Genomic DNA, 19,416 nt, shown 5'->3' with positions numbered 1-19,416 from the left:
TACTGGTCCTGCCCCTGCTTTGCTGGGTGACCTAGGGCAAGTCCCTGCCCCTCTCCGTGCCTCAGTTTCCCCTCCCACCCTTTGTCTCTTGTCCCATGGCTCCTGGTATATTGGCCAGGGTGAATACACTGCATCCCCAATGCCCTCTCGTCCCGCACCAAGCCATGAGCAGAACAGGTTCTGCAGCGTCGCCAGCTCTCCGGATACCCTCTTCGGCCCACAGCATGACACTGCCACATTCCCGGAGCCTCGGGTAGCTACCCAACCGGCCATGCTAAAGGTCTCTGCCAGCACGAGGGGCTGCGCCCCACCCTGGATCCATGAGCGGGAGTCACGGCTTTGCTGCAGATGCCCTAGCAAGGCCCCTGTGTGACGGGTGGGGATGGATCAGCTGGGAGTGAGAAGGGCTGGGGCTTCCCTCCCTGCACCCACAGAGCAATTCAGCCAGCTGCAGCCAGTTCTCCTCTCAGGCCGTGCGCGGGGAGCCAGAGGGTAACGCCCACCCGGACGTGTCGCAGGCTCTGGAGAGGCCGTGTCAGGTGCCCACCCCCTGAGGCTGACGGGTGACCGTGCTCCAGGCCCCTCTGCAGCACCTGGCGTCTAGCCTCAAACAGAAGCGATGCCAGGACCCAGCTCCGTGCAGCACCCAGCTCTCCCCAGACCAGGGCTGGCGGGGCAGCCCGGGAGGCCTGTGGCCAAGCTGCCCATTGCACCCAGCAATGCACCCTGTCCAGAGCTGGGGGCACCGTGCCGGTGGGCAGCCGCCATCCAGTCCTCAGCCTCTGCTCAGACAGCCCTGGGGGCCGGGACCAGCTGAGAGCAGCTCGGCTCTCCACCGCCATCAGCCGGGAGCAACTTTCACTCTCTTTCCCTGGGACAGAACCGAGCCCCCAGCCCCTCCCTGCCCTGTTGCTGGCTATTAGATGCCACGGTGGGAGCTGAAGAGATCATGAGAAAATGGGGGGATCCCCATCTGGGGGCGCCTCTATCCTCCCCCTTTACCTGGGAAGATGCTGGTTCCACCTGCAGATCCAGCCTCTGCTCTGAGGTGTGTCCATGGCCTCTGCACCCCTCATCGCGGCACCAGCCTGCCCGACCTCTAGGCTCCTGGGGTGCAGGGTACCAGCGCCCTGACCCAAGCTCCCCCACCCCCTTGGCTCCAGCCGGCCCAGCCTTTCAGCGCTCACGGCGGAGCCCCCAGGAACAGCTGGGAGACGATTCCTCCTGGGCGACCGATTGATGTAACCACGCGGTAACTGTTGTCCAAGGTCGGGTCCCAGGACTGCAGGCTGGGAACTGGCCGCTGCCTTGTTTCACTGCATGGTGGGGGGACCAACCAACCCTCCATCCCATCGCCGGCTGCGGCCCCCGGTTAACCCTCTCAGGACCGCTTCACTCCAGTATGAGCTGAGGGGCGGGAGCCTCTGCACCACTGCCCCCTGGTGGAGAGAACGGGCCCTGCTGCTCTGTGTGTCAGAGGCTCCAGACTGCTGGGAACCTGAACCTCAAAACTTGGGAAGCTGCTTTGGAGGGAGCGAAGGAGAACAAGCGTCCCCAGCCCCACTATCCCCAAAGGGGCTGGGGGAAGGGTGAACGCCCCCCTCCCCCACTCACACCCCCCCTACATGGGCCCTGGTTCCCCTCCCCACAACTCATTGGCCAGATACGCCCCCACCTCTGGTATCTTCAGAGAGGCGTCTCAGCTGGTGTCTCTGGGCTCTTCGGGGGAGCACTAAGGCAACCCCCCCCAGCAAACATCAGCGCGGAGTGGCTGGGCCAGAACAACTCACCCCAGTGCCCCTGGGACCAGAGTGCCCCCCCAGTCCCTGGGCCCTGCCCTGCCAGATCCGTGGGGAGCAGGGAGAGCCGGTGCGGCCTGGAACCCAGACGCTGGGTAAAGACGAGCAAGGGAGGAATTCAGGAAAGGGGATGGGCCATGGAAGCCGTGCGGGAGGGGACTGAAAACCCATTTTATTGTGACACACAGACAGTCTATTCGGCCAACCCCACGAACCCCCATCCCACGTCAGCACGGAGCTCGCGGGGAAGGAAACCCCCCACGCCCAGCCATTGCCGCTGGGCTCCTGCCCTGGTGGGAGTTCACACACGTGACACGACTCCGCTGGGTCTCAGCCCAGCCCGACGGGAAGGCTCGCGGGCTCAAGGCAGGTCGGGGCGGGCCTGGTGTGGCGGATCAGGGAGCAGGGTGGTAGCGGGACGAGCTGGTCTGGCACGGCACCGGGGCAGCCCCCACCTGCCTGGCTCCGGGCAGGTGTTTGGGTCGCTCCGGCCGGCCGGGGACCCTACCCAGCTGGCCAGTAGGGCGGGAAAGGGAACGCTGGCAGGTAGCTCAGTCTCAGGTCGCTCCTCGGCCCAGCGAGGCCTCCGCTTTTGAGTTCTGTCCCCGGCCACGTCCCCTCCGGAGGCCAAATCCTGCTGGGTGCTGGCGGAAGGTCCCCTGGGGGATACCGGGAAGGCAGCGCTGCAGAGGCCTTCGCAGAGGCCGGGAGATGCTCTGCTCCTGGCGGGCTGCCCTTGGCCACGGGCCGGAGCCTCGACCCCAGCAGGGGGCGCCCCGCAGCGCCGTCTGCCCCCCGGGGGCTCGCGGCCTCCCCCTGGTCCGGCTGCTGGCGCTGGCCCTTGCGGAACTTGGCTCGGCGGTTTTTGAACCACACCTGGCAGGGGAGGGGCCGAAGGGATGATTAATGACTCAGCCAGCGTCACCGTGCACGTGGGACCCACCCGCGCTTGCTGGGGCGCTTCTTCCCCCTTGAGGGGGGGCACGGACCTGACCAGAGGCATGACAGCCCCCTGGTTCCCTGCCCCACACAGTCTAGATGGGGGGGAGATGCAGGCCAGCCCCAAGGGGGGGAGGCAGAGGGAATGTTGGGGAGGCCCCCAATGCCTGGCTCACGCCCCTCCACCCCGTGGTCTCTGCCTGCTCAGAGAGCCTTTAAGACCACGAAAGGGGAAATTCCTGAAGGACCCAGACTCCTCCAGCCCAGCTCCCAGGGGAGCCACTGACAAGACACCCCTGTAGCCCAGATCCAGCCTGGTCTGCAGGTCCCCAGGGGGTGGGTGGGGGGCGCTCAGTGGGGTTACCTGGATCCTGGCCTCGGGCAGGTTGACGAGCACAGCCAGCCGCTCCCTGGTCACCGCATCGGGGTAGTGGGTTTTCTCGAAGGTTCTCTCCAGCGCCTCCAGCTGGTGGCCGGTGAACGCCGTGCGGCTCCGGCGCTGTTTCTGGGGGATCCCGTAGCGCACTTCCAGCAGGAGCTCTGGGGAGCAAGGAAAGGGACTGGAACGAAAGAACTAAAATCCTCCGTGTGGAGTCAACTGCCGGGGCCTGCCCAGCCGCCAAAAAACGATCCAGGGGCAGCTCTCCTCAGAGAGCACCTCCGCCTACGTCACTTGGGCTCATCCACCCACCACTGAAATGCAGCCACCTCTGGGGTAGGGCATGGCAGCTGTTTCACAGCCCACAGCAATGCTGCACAACCAGTTAGAAGAGAAGCTGGAGGAGACTTCTGGGGGCGGATTTGGGCAGGGCCAATGGCATCGCCCAGGCTGGAATTTGGCCAGGATGCCTGAGTTCATATTCCTGCTCATGTAAAAATTAAAAGTCCCATGGGACCTTTAAGGACCCGACACTCCTTCCCGCAGCACAGTGCCCCCGATGGGGCTGGCTCAGACCCCTGCGGCCAGCAGCACGTCTCACCCCAGCGGCTTTCCTTGCAGACCGGATCCGCCTGAGGCCCAACCGTTTATTCCTACCAGGGAGCAGAGGGGGAACCGGCTCAGGGAGAGGCCTCCGCCCAGTGCAGAACACGACCCACATGGAGAGGTGCGGACAAGGCCCAGCTCGAGGGTCCCCATCTGGTACATTTCCTATAAGGAATGTGGCTGCAATCGGCCGGGTGTGTCCATGGGGCCTGGCCCTGTGCTCTTAGATCACTGCATCCCCGGGCGAGGCGGCTGCTCCAGCCTCCAGCTCCCAATCGTTGCTGTGGTTCTCCTCACGACCCCGGTAAATTACCAACGCCTCGAGCCGCGCCCTGCTCCCCCCATGCCGGACCCCCCCGCCCCCCCCGCTCCTCGCCCACCCTACCTGCTAGCCGATCCACCACGCTGCCTGCACGCAGGGAGGAGGGCTGGGGGGCCGGGGCGGGCGGCAGCTGGTGCAGGCTGTAGAGCAGGGAGAGGGGGGTCATGCTGCCGAGGGTGGGAGCACCCCCGCTGAGGTAGTACATGGAGGGGCCCCACTAGCCGCCGGAGGTCTCACACCAGGGCCCTGGAAAGAAAAGCGAGAAGCTCAGCCGCTCCCCCGTGTAGGGAGAGGGGGGAGCGGCCGGGGTTATGCCTGGGGGGCTGGGGCAGCTGGGCTGTGCCCTGCAGAGAGAGGGAAGGCAGAGCGTGCCAGGGGTCTCCTAATGCAAAGATCTGGGCCGCAAATTTGTGGCCTGAATGATTGTTTATTCTTTCTATTCCAGGAACATCTAGAGGCCTCGGCCAAAGCTCGGGGCCTGGCATGCAGGGTGCTGTACGCCCAGGGAGAGGGAGCCCCTGCCCTCCGGGAGCTGGCAGTCTAAACAGATCAGACAGACAACGGGTGGGAGGGGAAACTGAGGCACAGAGCTGGGCTGTGACTTACCCCAGGTCACCCAGCAGGTCACAGCTGACACATCGAGCCCTCAGCTACACACAGGTCTATCCACCCCCGTGGTGGGTGTCTGCACACACCGCTCCCACGGACGCCCCCTCACACGGCCCTGTACATACAAATGGACCCCTCGCCGTGCCCCTCAGGGTGGGACAGAGCCAAACGCCCCCCCGGGCCGGCAGCACGTGACGCGCTGGGATGCTGCCCTGGGCTTCTTCCGTCCCCGAGCTCCCCTTCCTTTCTGAGGCGAACCGTTCGACCCAATCCGAGCGAGGGGTGGGGGGCGGTGGGTGTGGAGCGAGGCCAGCTGAGAGCGATGCCCCTCACCCACATCCCATGTGTCTTCCCCTCCCCAAGCGCCCCGCGTGCTCTGTTCATACATGGAGGGTGAGGTTCTGTGCACATGCCTATGTCTGGGGGGCGCTTTGTACCCCGGATTCCTAGTAACATGCCTGTGGACTCCCCAAAACCATCCCTCCCCCCGACCCCCCATGGCACTGATACACTCAATTCCCCCTTGTCTCAGAACTGTCCTTGGGCATCGTTGCTCCAGATGACGCTTTAGCCCTGCCTGGCAAACCAATGATCCACCCACCAGCTCTGCTGCACTTCTCTGATCTCCAGCCAGTTCTCCAAGAACTTCCTGTGGCGCCCGGGGCTGTAGACAGGGCACCTCTGGGCAGAGGAAATCTAACCCTGACGCTGGGTGGGTCCTGGTTCAATCCCCTGCTCCATCACAGGCTCCCCGTGGGCCCCTAGGGTATGTCCACACTGCACACCCAGTCCAGGCTCTGACTCTGGTTTGAGCCCGAGCCCTCCCTCTGTCCACACACAAGTCAGCCGGGACCCAGGGCCTAGGACCCTGTCAGTGGGGTGGGGCAGAGCCTAAGCCTCCCTGCGACTCAGTCTGAGACCTGCATTTCGCAGTGTGGACGCAGCGCAATCTGGACGTTAGCGAGACCCGGGTCCAGCGACTGAGAGCCCAGGTTTACAAAGCAGTGTGGACGCTCACGCACAGGCTTGGAAACCCTGATACCACAGACCTGGGTTTACAATGCAGAGTAGGGTACATCCACACTGCGAAAAACCACAGCAGCGCGTCTCAGAGGCTGGGTCAACTGATTCAGGCTGGCAGCACGCGGCTAGGACCAGCCATGTGGGCCATCCTGAGCTCAGAGCCCAAATGAGTTGAGCCGGGCTCTGAGACGTGGTGCCGCGCAGGGTCTAGTGCAGTGTAGACGGCCCCTCGGTGTCTGAGCTCCTCTTCTGAGACGTGGGAAGAGCAGCGCGTCTGGAAACGAACCGTTGCCTCCCCGTTTTGTTCGATAAGGTACCGACGTTGCTTCGCGGCTCCCTTTGGGCCAAGCGCGTTCAGACGTTTCGGTTGGATGAAAACACGGACGTAACATGACGCTGTCTTTACAGAGACCCTGGTCAATGTTCTTCCCAGCACGGGGCAGCGTTTCCACATTATCGAGAGATCCAAATCAACTTGGTTTGGGAATTTCAGTTTTGCTGAAAACGTCGACGTTTCATCTCGATTCCGTACGTAAATCCCCATGCCAGCCGGCTCTAGTGCCAACCCTTCCTACCACGCCCCCCACCCCCTCCCATTTAAAGGGCCAGTTTTCCACCGCGGCAGCTGTCACCTGCAGGCCTGAGCCGAGGCAGCCGGAATAGCCAAGGGGGCTGGCTGGCCGTGGGGCAGCCCTACTCCAACGTAGAACCAACGCGAGAGGAAAGGCCTGGGCTCCCGGGCTCCCACGGGGATAACGCTGGGATATCTTTTACCCCTCGGTACCCGGGGCCCGAGTCTCCATTGACCTGCAGCCTGTGCAAAGCATCACTGTTCTGCTCTGGAAGCTTTCACACCCACCTCGCACTGCTGTGATGGCGCACGGCCGCGAGCACCGGAGAGGCAGCTCCCCGGCCTCTCTGAGCCCAAGCGGCTCAGGCTGAAGGGACGTCAGCAGAGCTGGGCGGGGGAGGATCAGGAGTGAGGAGCATCAGCAGAGCTGGGTGTATGGGGGGAGCCAAGGAAGCCCCCAGCTAACCCATGCTGGTTACAAAGGGTCGTTTTTCTTTCGGCGCATCGGCTGCTCCCTGTCCCACCCTCCCTCAGGCAGGGGGAGTCCAGGCCTGTGTGATCAGCACCTGCCCTGGGCGCTGGGCTGCCAGCTCTCTCTGATCTCCCTGGTGCTTCCTGCTTCCTGGGGGCTCTGCTGACAGTATCACCCCCAAACACCCCGGGACCCCCTGAAATCTCAGCTGAATCCAATCACCCCGCAGGGCTCTCTCACCTCTCCTGACCTGTCCAGGAAGGACGCTGGCCTCCTCTTCTCCCCACGACAGGGCCCCAGGGCTTTGGGAACCACGGCCAAAACTTCTCCCAGCTTCTCTGCCCTGGGCTATTTAAGAGGGAGCAGCCTGGGCACCCCTCTGCCTGAGCGGCCGCCAGCCAATGGGGCTGGAGGAAGCCTCGGGCCAGATTAGGGATTTGGTTTTCTTCCTCGCCAAAGGGACTCGCAATGGTTTCTAAGCTGAGCTCTGCTCACAGGGGTCCCATTATTCCCCATTCAGGCTGTGGATTAGACGCGGGCAGGGGTGGAAGAATGCAGAGGGTTGGGCTGCTGCCCCCCCCCCCCGCACTCCTCCCCACCATCCCCTCCCCCCACACCCTTTTCCTGGTTCGGTTGTTCAACAGACGGCAGGTGGCGTTGCCTAGTGAACGGGGCAGCCGAGGACTCCTGGGTTCTACTCCACTGGCCTCCCATGTGACCCCAGGCAAATCACTTCCCCTCCCAACCCCACACACCTCCAGGCCTCAGTTTGCCCAGCTGTGGAATGGGCATGGTGAGCATGGGGCTGGGAGTTTGTGTCTGCAGAGTGCCGAGCATTGAGCCCCTTCCCGGATGTGCTGTGGGGAGAGGGAATGTAAACGCTGCCCCCACACTGCAGGGCCCACGGCAGGGGTGGGGCTGGACTGGAGGGAGTCCTACCAGGGTCGCACACACAAACAGGGACACACAGACACAGGCCGTCGCAGCTAGTGAGGATTTCCGGGTTGGCTAGTGAAACAATCGCCCTTCCCCTTCGCCAGCCGCTTTCCACACAGCCTCTCGAAGCGCCGCGTCAGTCTGATGTTTTACAGTCGTACGTAACAGCCCAACCAAGACCAGGCGCTGCTCAGGCCCAGACTGAGACACAGCCCCCACGCCCCCACCCCTGGATCTTCCCAGCCACACGGACAAGACAAAGGACTCACTAATTCACTCCTCTCCTTCGAGGCCAGCAGGGGCACCCCAGGTCCCACGGCGAGTTAGCAGACAGTCCGGGAACCCAGCGCCCCTTTTTCCTAGTCCAGCACCCACACGCCCCACATCGAGCTCCCACAGGCGTCACCAGCTTATGGAATTTCATACAGAATTTTTTGATGCTTCCTTTTGCATGATTTTGCACCCCCTGAACAACCCTACAATAACAAACCCATGTACTCAACCTAGATCCCACAAGCCACCCTACAATAACAAACCAGTGTATGGAGGCCACGTTCTGATGAGCAACCCTACGATAACAAACCAGAGAACACATGCCCAGTTCTTATTAGCAACCCTACAATAACAACCCGGTATGCGCAGCCTAATTCTCCTGAAAACATGATGACGGCAAAGCAACGTACACAGCCCCGCACACACGACTGACCCTACAATAACACACCAATGCACCTCTGGTCATCTGGGGGCAGGGGAATGGGACAGGGGCTGAACTCAGGGAAATAGATTTGAGTTTCTGAGCTCCACGGTTATTTCCTTTTTTAATAACAATAGACCCAGGGGGATGCACAAACCCCAAATACCTTGACAGCTCCCCCCCGAAGTGCCCTTTGGAGCTGCCCACACGTCTGGCCCGGCCCCGGCCCCTTGGGCAGCTCTCAGTTCCTACCCACACGCGCTGCCCCCCGCCTGGCTCATGGCGGCTGTCCAGCGAGCCGCTTTCGCTGGCCATCACGCCGGTCCATTCTGGCGGCCGCTCTTTGGCTGTCAGAGCAAATTAGCTTCCAGCTAAATAATCAATTAGCTGATCCCCTTCTTGACAATCCCCTGGCCCTTCGGGAGAGGTGGGATTAGGGGCCAAGGAGCCTTTGTCTGCCAGCCACCCTGGGGGATTAGCAAAGATTTGCTGTTTAAAACGGGGGTGGGGGGTTTACAGGATTTCACCCCAACTTCTCCCTCCTCTGCTGGGCTGGGGGAGGGGAAGGACTCAAGCCACAAAGGTTCTTGTGGGGCAGCACCTCCCCCCTGGGGTGGCCAGGGCAGCCCTCTGTATTCACCCCCCAGCCCCACGCTCTGGGGTGAGACCCCTCCGAGGGAGCAGGGATATTGCGCCTGGAGGCTGAGCTGGTCCCAGTTTGTCCTGCAGGACTTGATGCAGTGCCTGTGTTGGGAGTGTCTGGGAGCCCTATGTCTCCCGAGCTCCTGACCCAGAGAGAAGCAGGGCAGTGAGTTTTAAGGACTGATACAACAATGGCTAGCACAGTGGGAAAGGACCTGGCTGACAGAGGGCTCGGTCATAAGAACATAAGACCGGCCACACTGGGTCAGACCAAAGGTCCATCTAGCCCAGTATCCTGTCTGCCAACAGTGGCCAATGCCAGGTGCCCCAGAAGGAGTGAACCTAACAGGTAATGATCAAGTGATCTCTCTCCTGTTGTCCATCTGCACTGCTACAGACTAGGGACCGAATGGCTGGGCAGCAGTTCTGCAGAAAAGGACCTAGGGGTTACAGTGGATGAAAAGCTGGATACGAGTCAACAGTGTGCCCTTGTTGCCAAGGAGGCTAATGGCATTTTGGGTTGTATAAGTAGGGGCATTTCCAGCAGATCGAGGGACGTGATCATTCCCCTCTACTCAGCACTGGTGAGGCCTCATTTGGAGTACTGTGTCCAGTTTTGGGCCCCACACTACAAGAAGGATGTGGAAAAATTGGAGAGAGTCCAGCGGAGGGCAACAAAAATGATTAGGGGGCTGGAGCACATGACTTATGAGGAGAGGCTGAGGGAAGTGGGATTGTTTAGTCTGCAGAAGAGAAGAATGAGGGGGGGATTTGATAGCTGCTTTCAACTACCTGAAAGGGGGTTCCCAAGAGGATGGATCTAGACTGTTCTCAGTGGTGGCAGATGACAGAACAAGGAGTAATGGTCTCAAGTTGCAGAGGGGGAGGTTTAGGTTGGACATTAGGCAAAACTTTTTCACTAGTAGCGTGGTGAAGCACTGGAATGGGTTCCCTAGGGAGGTGGTGGAATCTCCTTCCTTAGAGGTTTTTAAGGTCAGGCTTGACAAAGCCCTGGCTGGGATGATTTAGTTGGGGATTGGTCCTGCTTTGAGCAGGGGGTTGGACTAGATACCTCCTGAGGTCCCTTCCAACCCTGAGATTCTATGATTCTATGATTTGACAAACAGAGGCTAGGGACACCATTCCTTACCCATCCTGGCTAATAGCCACTAATGGACTTAACCTCCATGAATTTATCCAGTTCTCTTTTAAACCCTGTTTATAGTCCTAGCCTTCACAACCTCCTCAGGCAAGGAGTTCCACAAGTTGACTGTGCGCTGCGTGAAGAACACACAAACAGGTGGGTACCAGCTGTACCTGCTTTGTATTGAGGTACATGAGTTGTACGGATTAGGAGCCAGGAAGTGCTGAGTTCTAATCCTGGTTCTGACGCTCCAGGACCTTAGTCAGTTACACCCACGTTTTCAGAAAGGCCTGGTCCACACTTCAACGTTTTCCCGACATAACTATGTCTGTTAGGAGCAGGAAAAAACTCCACATCCCTGCCCGACACAGCTACGCCAGCAGGAGCTCCAGCGTAGACGCAGCAAAACCAGCCAAACGAGTCCTTCTGTCGGCATAGATGAGTCTGTTCAGGGAACTGCTTTGAGCTACACTGGCAGAAGCTGCATCTCCCCCAGGACTGCTTGTCGCTTTAGCGCTCCACCGGCTTGGCAGGATTCGATGAAATGTCGATTTCACCGAACACGCACACACAAATATCTCCATCAATAACAATCAAAAGTTAGACAAAGTAAGAAAAATGCTGTTTGAGAACTTAGGGGAGTTTGATTGAAGGGCATTTGCTTTGTATATTTTGCCATGTGATGTTGACAGTTTGAGTTTTAGTGGCTACAGTGTTAACTTTTTGGATATCAACATCTACTGTTATTAAATCATGATTGTCTGCCCCGCCCCCTTAGTAATCTGAACCCTCCCCCACCCCGCCCTAATTTCCCACAACTGCGAAAATTAAAATCAATACAAATCGGGCAGGGCGCGGGTGCTTGAACCCCATAATTTTGCACAAGTGTGAACATTTAAATCAGAAAAAAAAGCTTCAAACCGAACATTTCTATCTGCCAAAATGGTAAAAGATAGAACCTAAATTCTGCCCGGCCTGGTTCTACGGGTGACCCCTTCTAGTGTAGACAAGGCCTCGCTTCAGAGCCCCGTAGGGGACCCAACATTAGACCCCACTTTCGGAAAAGTTCACCTGCTACTTCTTTAACCATCCACCCCTCTGTACCTCAGTGTCCCTGTGACCAATGACGGTGGGGGGAGCTCCCTTTGATGGACACCCAGCCAGCCAGTTAGCTGTAAAACCCCTCCTGGGGGCTGGTCTCTGCTTGCTTTCCCTGCAAAGGGTTAACAAGCCCACAGGTAAAAGAAAAGGAGTGAGCACCTGACCAGAAGAGCCAATGGGAAGGCTGGAACTTCTAAATTTGGAAAAGAAACTTTCCCCTTGTCTGTTGCTCTCAGGAGTAGGAGCCACAGAGCAGCAATGCTGTGTAAGGCTTGAACCAGGTCTGAAAATTCATCAGCTCAGACCTAGAATTACTGACTTGAACCCCCTCAAAAATGCAAATAAATTAGGGATGTTTAGCTAGACGCGATCAGGTTTATTTTCTTTATTTTGGCTTGTGGATTCCTCTGTGCTCACCCCAGATGCTTTTGTTTGCTTGTAACCTTTAAGCTGAACCCCCAAGAAAGCTGGTTTGGGAGCTTAAGTTTTGTAATTGTTTCTTTTAAGATCTAGCAAAAAGCCTAAGTTCCAGCTGTATTTTTTCCCCCTTTTTGTTTTTAATAAAATTGACCTTTTTTAAGAACAGGACTGGATTTTTGGTGCCCTAAGAGGCTTGTGCATGTTTCTGATTAGCTGGTAGCCACAGCTAATTTCCTTTGTTTTCTTTCTCAGCTCTTCCCCGAGAGGGGGTGAGGGCTTGAGGGTACCCACAGGGAGGAATTCCCAAATGCTCTTTCCAGGCTTCAAAGGGTTTTTTTTTTTTCGCATTTGGGTGGTGGCAGCGTTTACCAAGCCAAGGTCAGAGAGAAGCTGAAACCTTGGGAGTTTAATACAAGCCTGGAGTGGCTGCCCAATGGCAGAGTTCGCAGGGGGCAGGCGAAGGAGGCTGCACTGCGCTTTGAGATCCTTGCCTGGGCATAGCAATGGCAAGACTGGGTCAGAGCAGGGTCCATCCAGCGCAGGGACCTGTCTCCAACAGCAGCCAGCATCAGCTGCTGGAGAGGAAGGTGCCGTGATGGGGTAACCTGCCGCCCAGGACTTTCCCCCACTTCCTTGTACTTAGGGGTCAGCTTAAAAGGGACCATAGGAGTATAAGAAGCAGCCCTTGTGCTGTTCTCTCTGGCACCCTCAGCATCACAGCATGCAAACACCTCCAGGCCCTGATGGGGCTGAGCTGCGTAACCCAACCCTGGGAGGCAGGGAAGTATCCCCCCACTTTACTGAGGGAAACCAAGGCACGGGGCAGCTGGAGTGACTAGGAGTCTGTGACAGAGCCAGGAATAGAAAAATACTGGTGATAATCAATCTCAGGCTTCAGGGCTGTCTGCAGGGGTCAGGAAGGAATGTTTTGTCCCAGATGCACATTTGGCAAGCCATATTCTGGGTCGCCTTCCTCTGAAGCATCAGAGATCGGCCACAGCTGGAGACGGGACACCTGCGGGTGGACCCATGCTCTGAGGTGGGACACAAAACCCTCTGTCTAGAGACCTGGCTGCTGGGTCTTGCTCACAGGCTCTGGGTCATGTTGATGGCCAGATCTGGGGTCGGGAAGGGATTTCCCCCAGGGTCAGACTGGCCGGGAGCTTGGAAATGCTCTGGTCTGACTAAAGGCTTCGGGGTTAATACAGAGGCTCCGGGTGAAATCCAATGGCCTGTGTTATACCGGCTGCCAGACTAGATGGGCTGATGGTCCTTTCCGGCTTAAAACTTGTGCAGGAGGTCAGACTAGAGGATCATAATGGTCCCTTCTGACCTTAAAGTCTATGAGTCTTTGAAACAATGAATCCCTGGGCCCAGTCCACTAAACTCATCCTTCCTCCTCTGAACTAGAAAAAACAAAGCCAGACTTTAGAGGAGGAGGGGGGGGGACCCACTGAAAACGAAGGGCCGGAGGAAGACGACTGCCTGGGCTGGAGGGTGGACGCAGCAGCTCGCCTGGCTGCGAGGAGGGACAGCAGATGGGTTTGGGGCTCCCAATCAATGGGAGAATGGGCCATGACACACCGGTGTCACTCGGTAAAGAGCTTACCCTCTCCGCCACGCAGGGCAGAGCAGATTTCTCACCAGCCCCCCCAATCTCTGATCAATACTCTCCCGTCTCCCCCTCCCCTTCTGTCACTTTCACGCCCCGGCGTTAGCGGGGGCCCTTCCAGCCGCTCGCGCTTCTTAAGGGACCGGACAAAACGAGCTGAAGGCTTTTTAAAGATGGGATCGATCATCCCCGCTCACCTCTGACCCCGGGAGCCGGTTGGCTCTATGGAAGGAGGTCAGCTGCACAGACGCCCTGTGAAAGCAGCGCGGCGGGAATCCGGCTTCACGCTGAGCCAGCAAGGCCAGCTCTTTCTTTACCAAAGGAGAAACGACACCCCCCCCACCCCCCGCCCCCAATTAACCAACCCAGGGAGGTGACAGCAGCGTCCGTCCGCGTGTAACAAGGGCCCCGGGAAGTGCTCCCTGCTCCCTGCCAGCCAAAGGCACTTGGCAAACGTTCTCTGCTTTATAATCCACTTGTTAATCCAATGCTGCCCCCATTTCACGGAGGGGACCCCGAAAGGACGCGACTCACCTAGGCTCACCTGGCTAGACGCTGGTAGAACCAAGCATTGATCTCCGAGCTCTCTGGAGTCCCAGCCCCCTGCTTCAGAGGCAGAACCAGTGAATCCAGTCGTGTACACCATCGCGAGGGAGCGCACGCCCAAGGTCCAGCCCCAGAGCGGCGAGTGGCTATTGCCTGAGCTAAAGCAGCATCTAGTGGGTGGCATCCCACCGTTAGCTGCTAGCGGTAAAGGGCCAGTGACACACGGGATCGGTTCCAATGCCAGGCAGTAGAGGGCCGCGTGTTTCTCTCTCACCCGCCCCCCCCCCGCCCATATAGACATAGTCATACACCCGGTGCTGCATTTGACTCCCAGCCGACGGTTGCTCTGGTGTGAACGACCGCGCGAGGTGCAGGACGAGAGGAAACCAGACTCCGCGTCCCGCTGGCTGGTTGCTAGAGCTGTGCCGAGCTGCTGGGGCTCAGCGAGCAGCAGTCGCACCACGAAAGGGGAGCGGCACTGACCCCACTGGGTTCCTTAAACGAGGAGCCGAGTGGAAATCGAAAACCCTCCTCCCCTTACCTGCGTCACTTGTATTGCACCCGTCACTACAGCATCCAGAGGCTGCTGCGCCGGGGCGGTTTATGCTGCAGCTGAGGAGAGCTCCGTCTGTCTGGCCACTTGTCCTCAGCTCGCCAGGGTCAGATTGTATTGATCTCCCCCCGGCACGGTGATATCCAGCACCTTAGAGCTTTTGATGTGTTTATCCTCACAGCCCCCACAGGAGGTAGAGCAGGGCTGTAACTAAGGCATCAAGAGGCAAAGTGACTTGGCCAAGGTTACCCAGAAATCGGTGGCAGAGCAGGGCCTCGAACCCAGTCCCAAGTCCCTAGCTTTCCATGGACACAAACAGCAGCTCGGCCACCACTGAAGCCAGTAGGCTGTGGGCTCCTGGCTTCATCCGTGCTTTGGAAACTCTCCTCCCAGACACACTTTAAAACGATATTAATTCTCTATGCACGGTGATTAACCAGGCAGGAGGGTTAATGACAATCCCAGATCCTTTCAGTAAGGGACACTGTCCCCTTGGATCATGTGCCAGCCCCCCGCCCACCCGCACACACTTGACACCGCAGAGACGAGCCCTGACAGCACGATCAATCCCCCAGCAGGTCGCTGCATCCGTGACAACCCCGCGGACAGAGGGCTCCCAGTGGCACGAATTGGCCAGTAAAGAGCTTACACTGGGAAATTAACTAAAGACAGGCTTTAAGACAGGCTCAGCCTCCCTGATCGATACTCTGCACACGGCGAGGCACTGGGAGCGCCGGCACGACAGGACAAAGGGATGGGAGGTTAATGCCGGGGCTTCCCTATTAGCCGGCCTGATCAGCTCCGTCACCTCTGACCTCAGAGGGAGCCCTGATGCCACAATCAACAGGCACAGACACGGGAGACAAGTAGGTTTGTTTTAGCACCTCTTGTCGGAAGACGACACAAATCCTTTCTCCGAGACCCTGTGCTGTGTCTTCATCCTGGCAGGTGCTGTTTGGCCGTGAGTTTAAAACAAGGCAGGTTGCTCCTGTGATTAACCGCAGAGCCAGGACTCAGGAGATGTGGGTCCAATTCCCAGCTGTGACACAAACTCACTGCATAACCTTGTATTAGTCTTTTAATCTCTGCACCTCAGCTGCCCACCAGCGAAATGGGAAGAAGCAGCTTTCCTTTCTCTATTCAGCCAGCCAGCTTTTTGGGGCAGGGCCTGGCTTGCCTAGCGGCTGCTGCAAGACACATAATAAATTATTATAACAGTGACTTGGAAAAGGGAGGGTAAAGACGGGTGGCTCTATGTATTTTGCCGCCCCAAGCACGGCAGTCAGGCAGCTTTCAGTGGCGTGCCTGCAGGAGCTCGGCTGGTAACGTGGATTTGGTGGTATGCGGGAGGTCCACTGGTCCCGTGCCTTCAGCGTACCCACCGCCGAAACCAGCAGACCTCCCGCAGGCATGCCGCCGAAGGCAGCTTGACTGCCGCCCTCATGGCGACTGGCAGGGTGCCCCCCAGGCACGCGCTTGGTGCGCTGGTGCCTGGAGCCGCCCCTGGGTATAGAACTGCTGGATTTAGGTCTTTTTGTTGGTGTCTTATGAAGAATACAGAACCCCTGACTATATCTGCTCCTGCTTTTTGAACTTAAGAACAGCAGGGAGGTCAGGCCTTACCTTCCCGGGTCTGCTGGAGAGCTCACTGGAGGACCCAGAGAGATGCATCTTGGGAGCTGCCTTTATCCTTCACGGAGAGAGGGGGTTCTGGATGGGTAACAGAGACCCTTGCTCCCAACTGTTACTCAGGTATTTTGAGTTAAAGGAGTTCGGGTAAAAACAAGCAAAGAACGACAAAGGGTTTTCAACAGCTTGAGTGAGCTCCCCCTCCCCTGCCCACTTAATTGGGTTTTGCAACCACCCAGCTAGTTCCAGCACGAGACAGGGTGGACCAGGCTTGTTTCTAACCCCCAGCGAGAACGAGAGCCTACGGACCGTTTGTAAAGCAGGACGGGCTGTTTTTCTGCTCTAGGAGTTACTGGAGGGGCTGGGCGATGGTCCCAATCCTCCTCATGACCCCTGCTGACAGGACCAGGGACCTTCAGCTTCTAAAGCACCAGCCTCTGCCTTTGAGCTAACAGCAATAGAAGGCTGTTATCCACCGCAGGAGGGTGACCCACTCCATTTGCCCAACGTCATATATAAAGAAGCAGACTTGGGTTTTGCAGGTCACCTGTAACCCTGACCTACCCGCCGTCACCCCAGGGACACGGTTTCGGTCTCACACTTAGGTAGGCAAACACCCTTCCGTACAATCGGCTTCCTGGAGAGTCAGCCAACAGCCAAGAGCAAAGTACAGACCCGGCCTGGGCTTGAAAAGCTTCTCCGGAGGAGCTAGGGGAGCCGGAGAGTTTAATGCCAGACCCATGAAGGCTGACAAGACGGGACAAGACACAGACACGGGGGGCCGAGCTCGAGGTGAGCCGTGACTTTTATGGCACCCTAAGTAACCAGTGAGATTATCAAAGCCATAACGAGCGTGTTCAATAAAACGCATTGCCGGTGAGGTCATCTAATGGCCTATTATTTTTAATTTGAACTTTTTGCCTTAACCTTTTCTCAGCGCTGAATCAGCCTCCCCAGCCGGCACTTTAATTTCTCCCCCATTTGGAAGATTGATGGGGCAGGAGTAAGGGAGCGTGGTCGAGTGGCTAGAACAGGGGCAGGGGCTCTGGGGTGAAAACTCCTGGTTGCTCAGCCCAGCTCTGGGACTGGGTGTGAGCGAGCGGTGAGCACAGGGGACCTGGGAGGGGGGGTGGACTGGCAGGCCGGAGTCCTGGCTTCCATTCCCTGCATTGGGAAAGGGTCTGGCCCACAGCTTAGAGGAAGAGGCAGTGAGGCCGGGCTCCTGGGTTCTGCCCCTAGATCTGGGAGAGACGCAGAGGCCTGGGAGGCAGTGCGCTGGCCTGGCGACCCAGGCAGGGCTAATGGCCCAGCAAGTGCTTTGAGATCTTTGGCTGATGGGGGCAATTCCTTTGGCTGTGATGCTGCAGGGTGTGGTGCGGTGCCTGTGTTACACAGGCACCAGTGCCGGGTGGGTGAGTCTCAAGGCCCTGGCACACCGGTCTCCCTATGGCCCAGGGTAAAATCAAGACAGGGCCTAAGTGCAGGCCAGGGGCATCTGAGGAACCAGGGGGTGATGCAGGAGCCTTATGCTATGGCTGCACTGAGCTCCACCCTCCCTTCGCCCACGCGGTAGGACAGCAGCACTCCCACTAATACAGGATCGGGGCCCCTGGCAGAGCACCCCACCCCGTGCTGCCCAGGATGACGCCCTCGTGCACAGCCGAGCCTTTCCCTCATGCTGGAGCGCATCACTTCGGCTGTGGTCCCCTCTTATGAAACAGGAGTTTGATGGTGAGGTCAGAGACACCCCACTTCCCAGCATCCTCCTCTGCTGAGCTCCCCTGGGCCAATCACACCCTTGGATTTCAGAGCATTGGTCACTGCCGACTGCAGCTCAGTCCCTCCCCCTTACCGCAGAGCCAGGGCCCTTTCCAAACACTCCTCCTCCTCCCAGCCCTCTGTCATCACCCCTTCCATTGTACAGACACCAATGGGGCTACCCACAGCCACACGGCCGGCCTGGGGCAGGACTGGGAGGGGGACCCAGGAGTCCTGACTGCCAGGGCGAGGCTGGACCTAAAGGCCCAGTGTCTCTGCAGGTGGAAGAGCCACCACACTCTTTGTAATGCAGCCAACGGTCCTGTTGAAACAGAACCCTGATCGCCGGACCCCTTGCTCTACGGAGCGCCTCTCTCGCAGTCCCAACGGCTCCAGCTGGGCTCAGAAGGTAGCAGCACTGGCCACAAGTCAGACCGATGTGAGAGGTAGAAGTAAAATCAAGCTGTTGGGAGAGTTAATGACAGAATGTAGCCCCGGGGCCTGAGGTATGAACTGAGAGGGGGAGGGGGCGCTCTGCTGGATGGGACAAGACATGCTGACCAAACAGCCTACAGGGGGGTTACGGGCAGTTTCTGCTGTTTACTAAATATCATGCCTGGAGTTTCGATTGGACTCTGTGTTCTTTGCGTTTTAGCCGAACCTGTTGTGTGCTGTGCTGAGAAAGGACGTTCCACCCCAGAGCTGGCTGCATTTCAGTCATGGGTGAAACAATCCTTCACTCCATACAGTTCGCCTAGTGTTTTGGGGGTGCCTGATGAAAGCTAACGTCACCTTTTATACTTCAGCAAGAAAGAAATTAAACTCCAGGCAGTTTATGGGGTGGACAGTCTCTCAGAGGACCCATGAGAACAGGTGCTCGCTACAGACACCGAGAGCCCTAGACATACTTAGCCTAGTGGCCTTGGTCAAAATTTACCCTCTTGTCCAGAGCAATACATGCTGGTTACCTTCCCTGCACCCACTGCTCTGCGTGGTGCTGAAAGGACACTGTTTGCAATGTACTTTGCAACCCCAAGAGATGACAGATGCTATTCAAATATGCAGTGGTGCCAACTGCGTGACCGGATCACCTCCAGGGATGCGCCGCAGGAGAAGTTCAGCGAGCAATGGGCGGGGCTGTTGGGCATCTCCCACCCATGGTATTGAACTGACAAGAACACAGCAATGGCAGAGGAACAGTTCAGTTTGGGGAACACATACCCTCCGGGAGCCCCAGAGCAATCAGCCCACAGGTCTATTCAACACCTTTTTATTAAAAAGAATTACAAAAAGGAACAGGTTACAATGTTTATATACAGTCCAAAAATCTATCCCCTTTGCTGTTCCAGTGTCCCACGTGCTTCAAAGCATTACGGCAAGGGGGGAGACCCCCATGCCAGCTGGTTACCTGCAGCAGCATCTACAGTATGCCACGTTTCCGGGCGGGAGGTGGGGGGGCAGAGAACACAGATGGGGGGGAGGGAAGAGATAGGGTTAGTAACAATACAGTGAACAAGAGGCCTGGTTTCAATCAGCACAGTGATGCCTGGCACCCCAGAGCTGCTTCCTGAAATGGACAGAGCGGGAGGGAGGGAGGAAAGAGGGACTGCAAACGATATAAAGCAATGTGGACTATTCCAAGCCCCTATAACGAACACAGC

At 57.9% G+C, this 19,416-nt stretch overlaps 1 protein-coding gene across 2 annotated transcripts; it reads right to left on the bottom strand.

Annotated features, from left to right (window-relative positions):
- Window positions 1-2,095: 2,095 nt before the first annotated feature.
- LOC120391880 (diencephalon/mesencephalon homeobox protein 1-like) lies at window positions 2,096-7,240 on the bottom strand. 2 transcript variants are annotated; one of them, XM_039516104.1, is made up of 4 exons: window positions 6,961-7,240; window positions 4,109-4,291; window positions 3,103-3,278; window positions 2,096-2,675 (listed from the first exon to the last, which is right to left on the bottom strand). In XM_039516104.1, exons 2-4 carry the CDS (start codon window positions 4,248-4,250, stop codon window positions 2,304-2,306), a joined length of 690 nt encoding a protein of 229 aa, XP_039372038.1. In that variant the 5' UTR covers window positions 4,251-4,291; window positions 6,961-7,240; the 3' UTR covers window positions 2,096-2,303. The 2 variants fall into 2 exon arrangements, with proteins under 2 accessions (XP_039372038.1, XP_039372039.1); XM_039516105.1 differs by lacking the exon at window positions 6,961-7,240 and adding an exon at window positions 4,652-4,705.
- Between the last annotated feature and the right edge of the window lie 12,176 nt (window positions 7,241-19,416).

The sequence above is a fragment of the Mauremys reevesii genome, linkage group 26 (assembly GCF_016161935.1).
Source record: "Mauremys reevesii isolate NIE-2019 linkage group 26, ASM1616193v1, whole genome shotgun sequence".
Classification (NCBI taxonomy): domain Eukaryota; kingdom Metazoa; phylum Chordata; order Testudines; family Geoemydidae; genus Mauremys; species Mauremys reevesii.
The sequence above is the reverse complement of the archived record's forward strand: the minus strand, read 5'-3'. Positions and strand labels throughout refer to the sequence as shown.

What these genes read in the sequence shown, in the direction of transcription:
- LOC120391880 (XM_039516104.1), bottom strand. Translation starts at nt 4,250, where the DNA reads ATGTACTACCTCAGCGGGGGTGCTCCCACCCTCGGCAGCATGACCCCC. An exon ending in CGTGGTGGATCGGCTAGCAG is followed by an intron (nt 3,279 to 4,108) that starts GTAGGGTGGGCG and finishes CTTGCTCCCCAG; the next exon opens with AGCTCCTGCTGGAAGTGCGC. An exon ending in TGCCCGAGGCCAGGATCCAG is followed by an intron (nt 2,676 to 3,102) that starts GTAACCCCACTG and finishes CTCCCCTGCCAG; the next exon opens with GTGTGGTTCAAAAACCGCCG.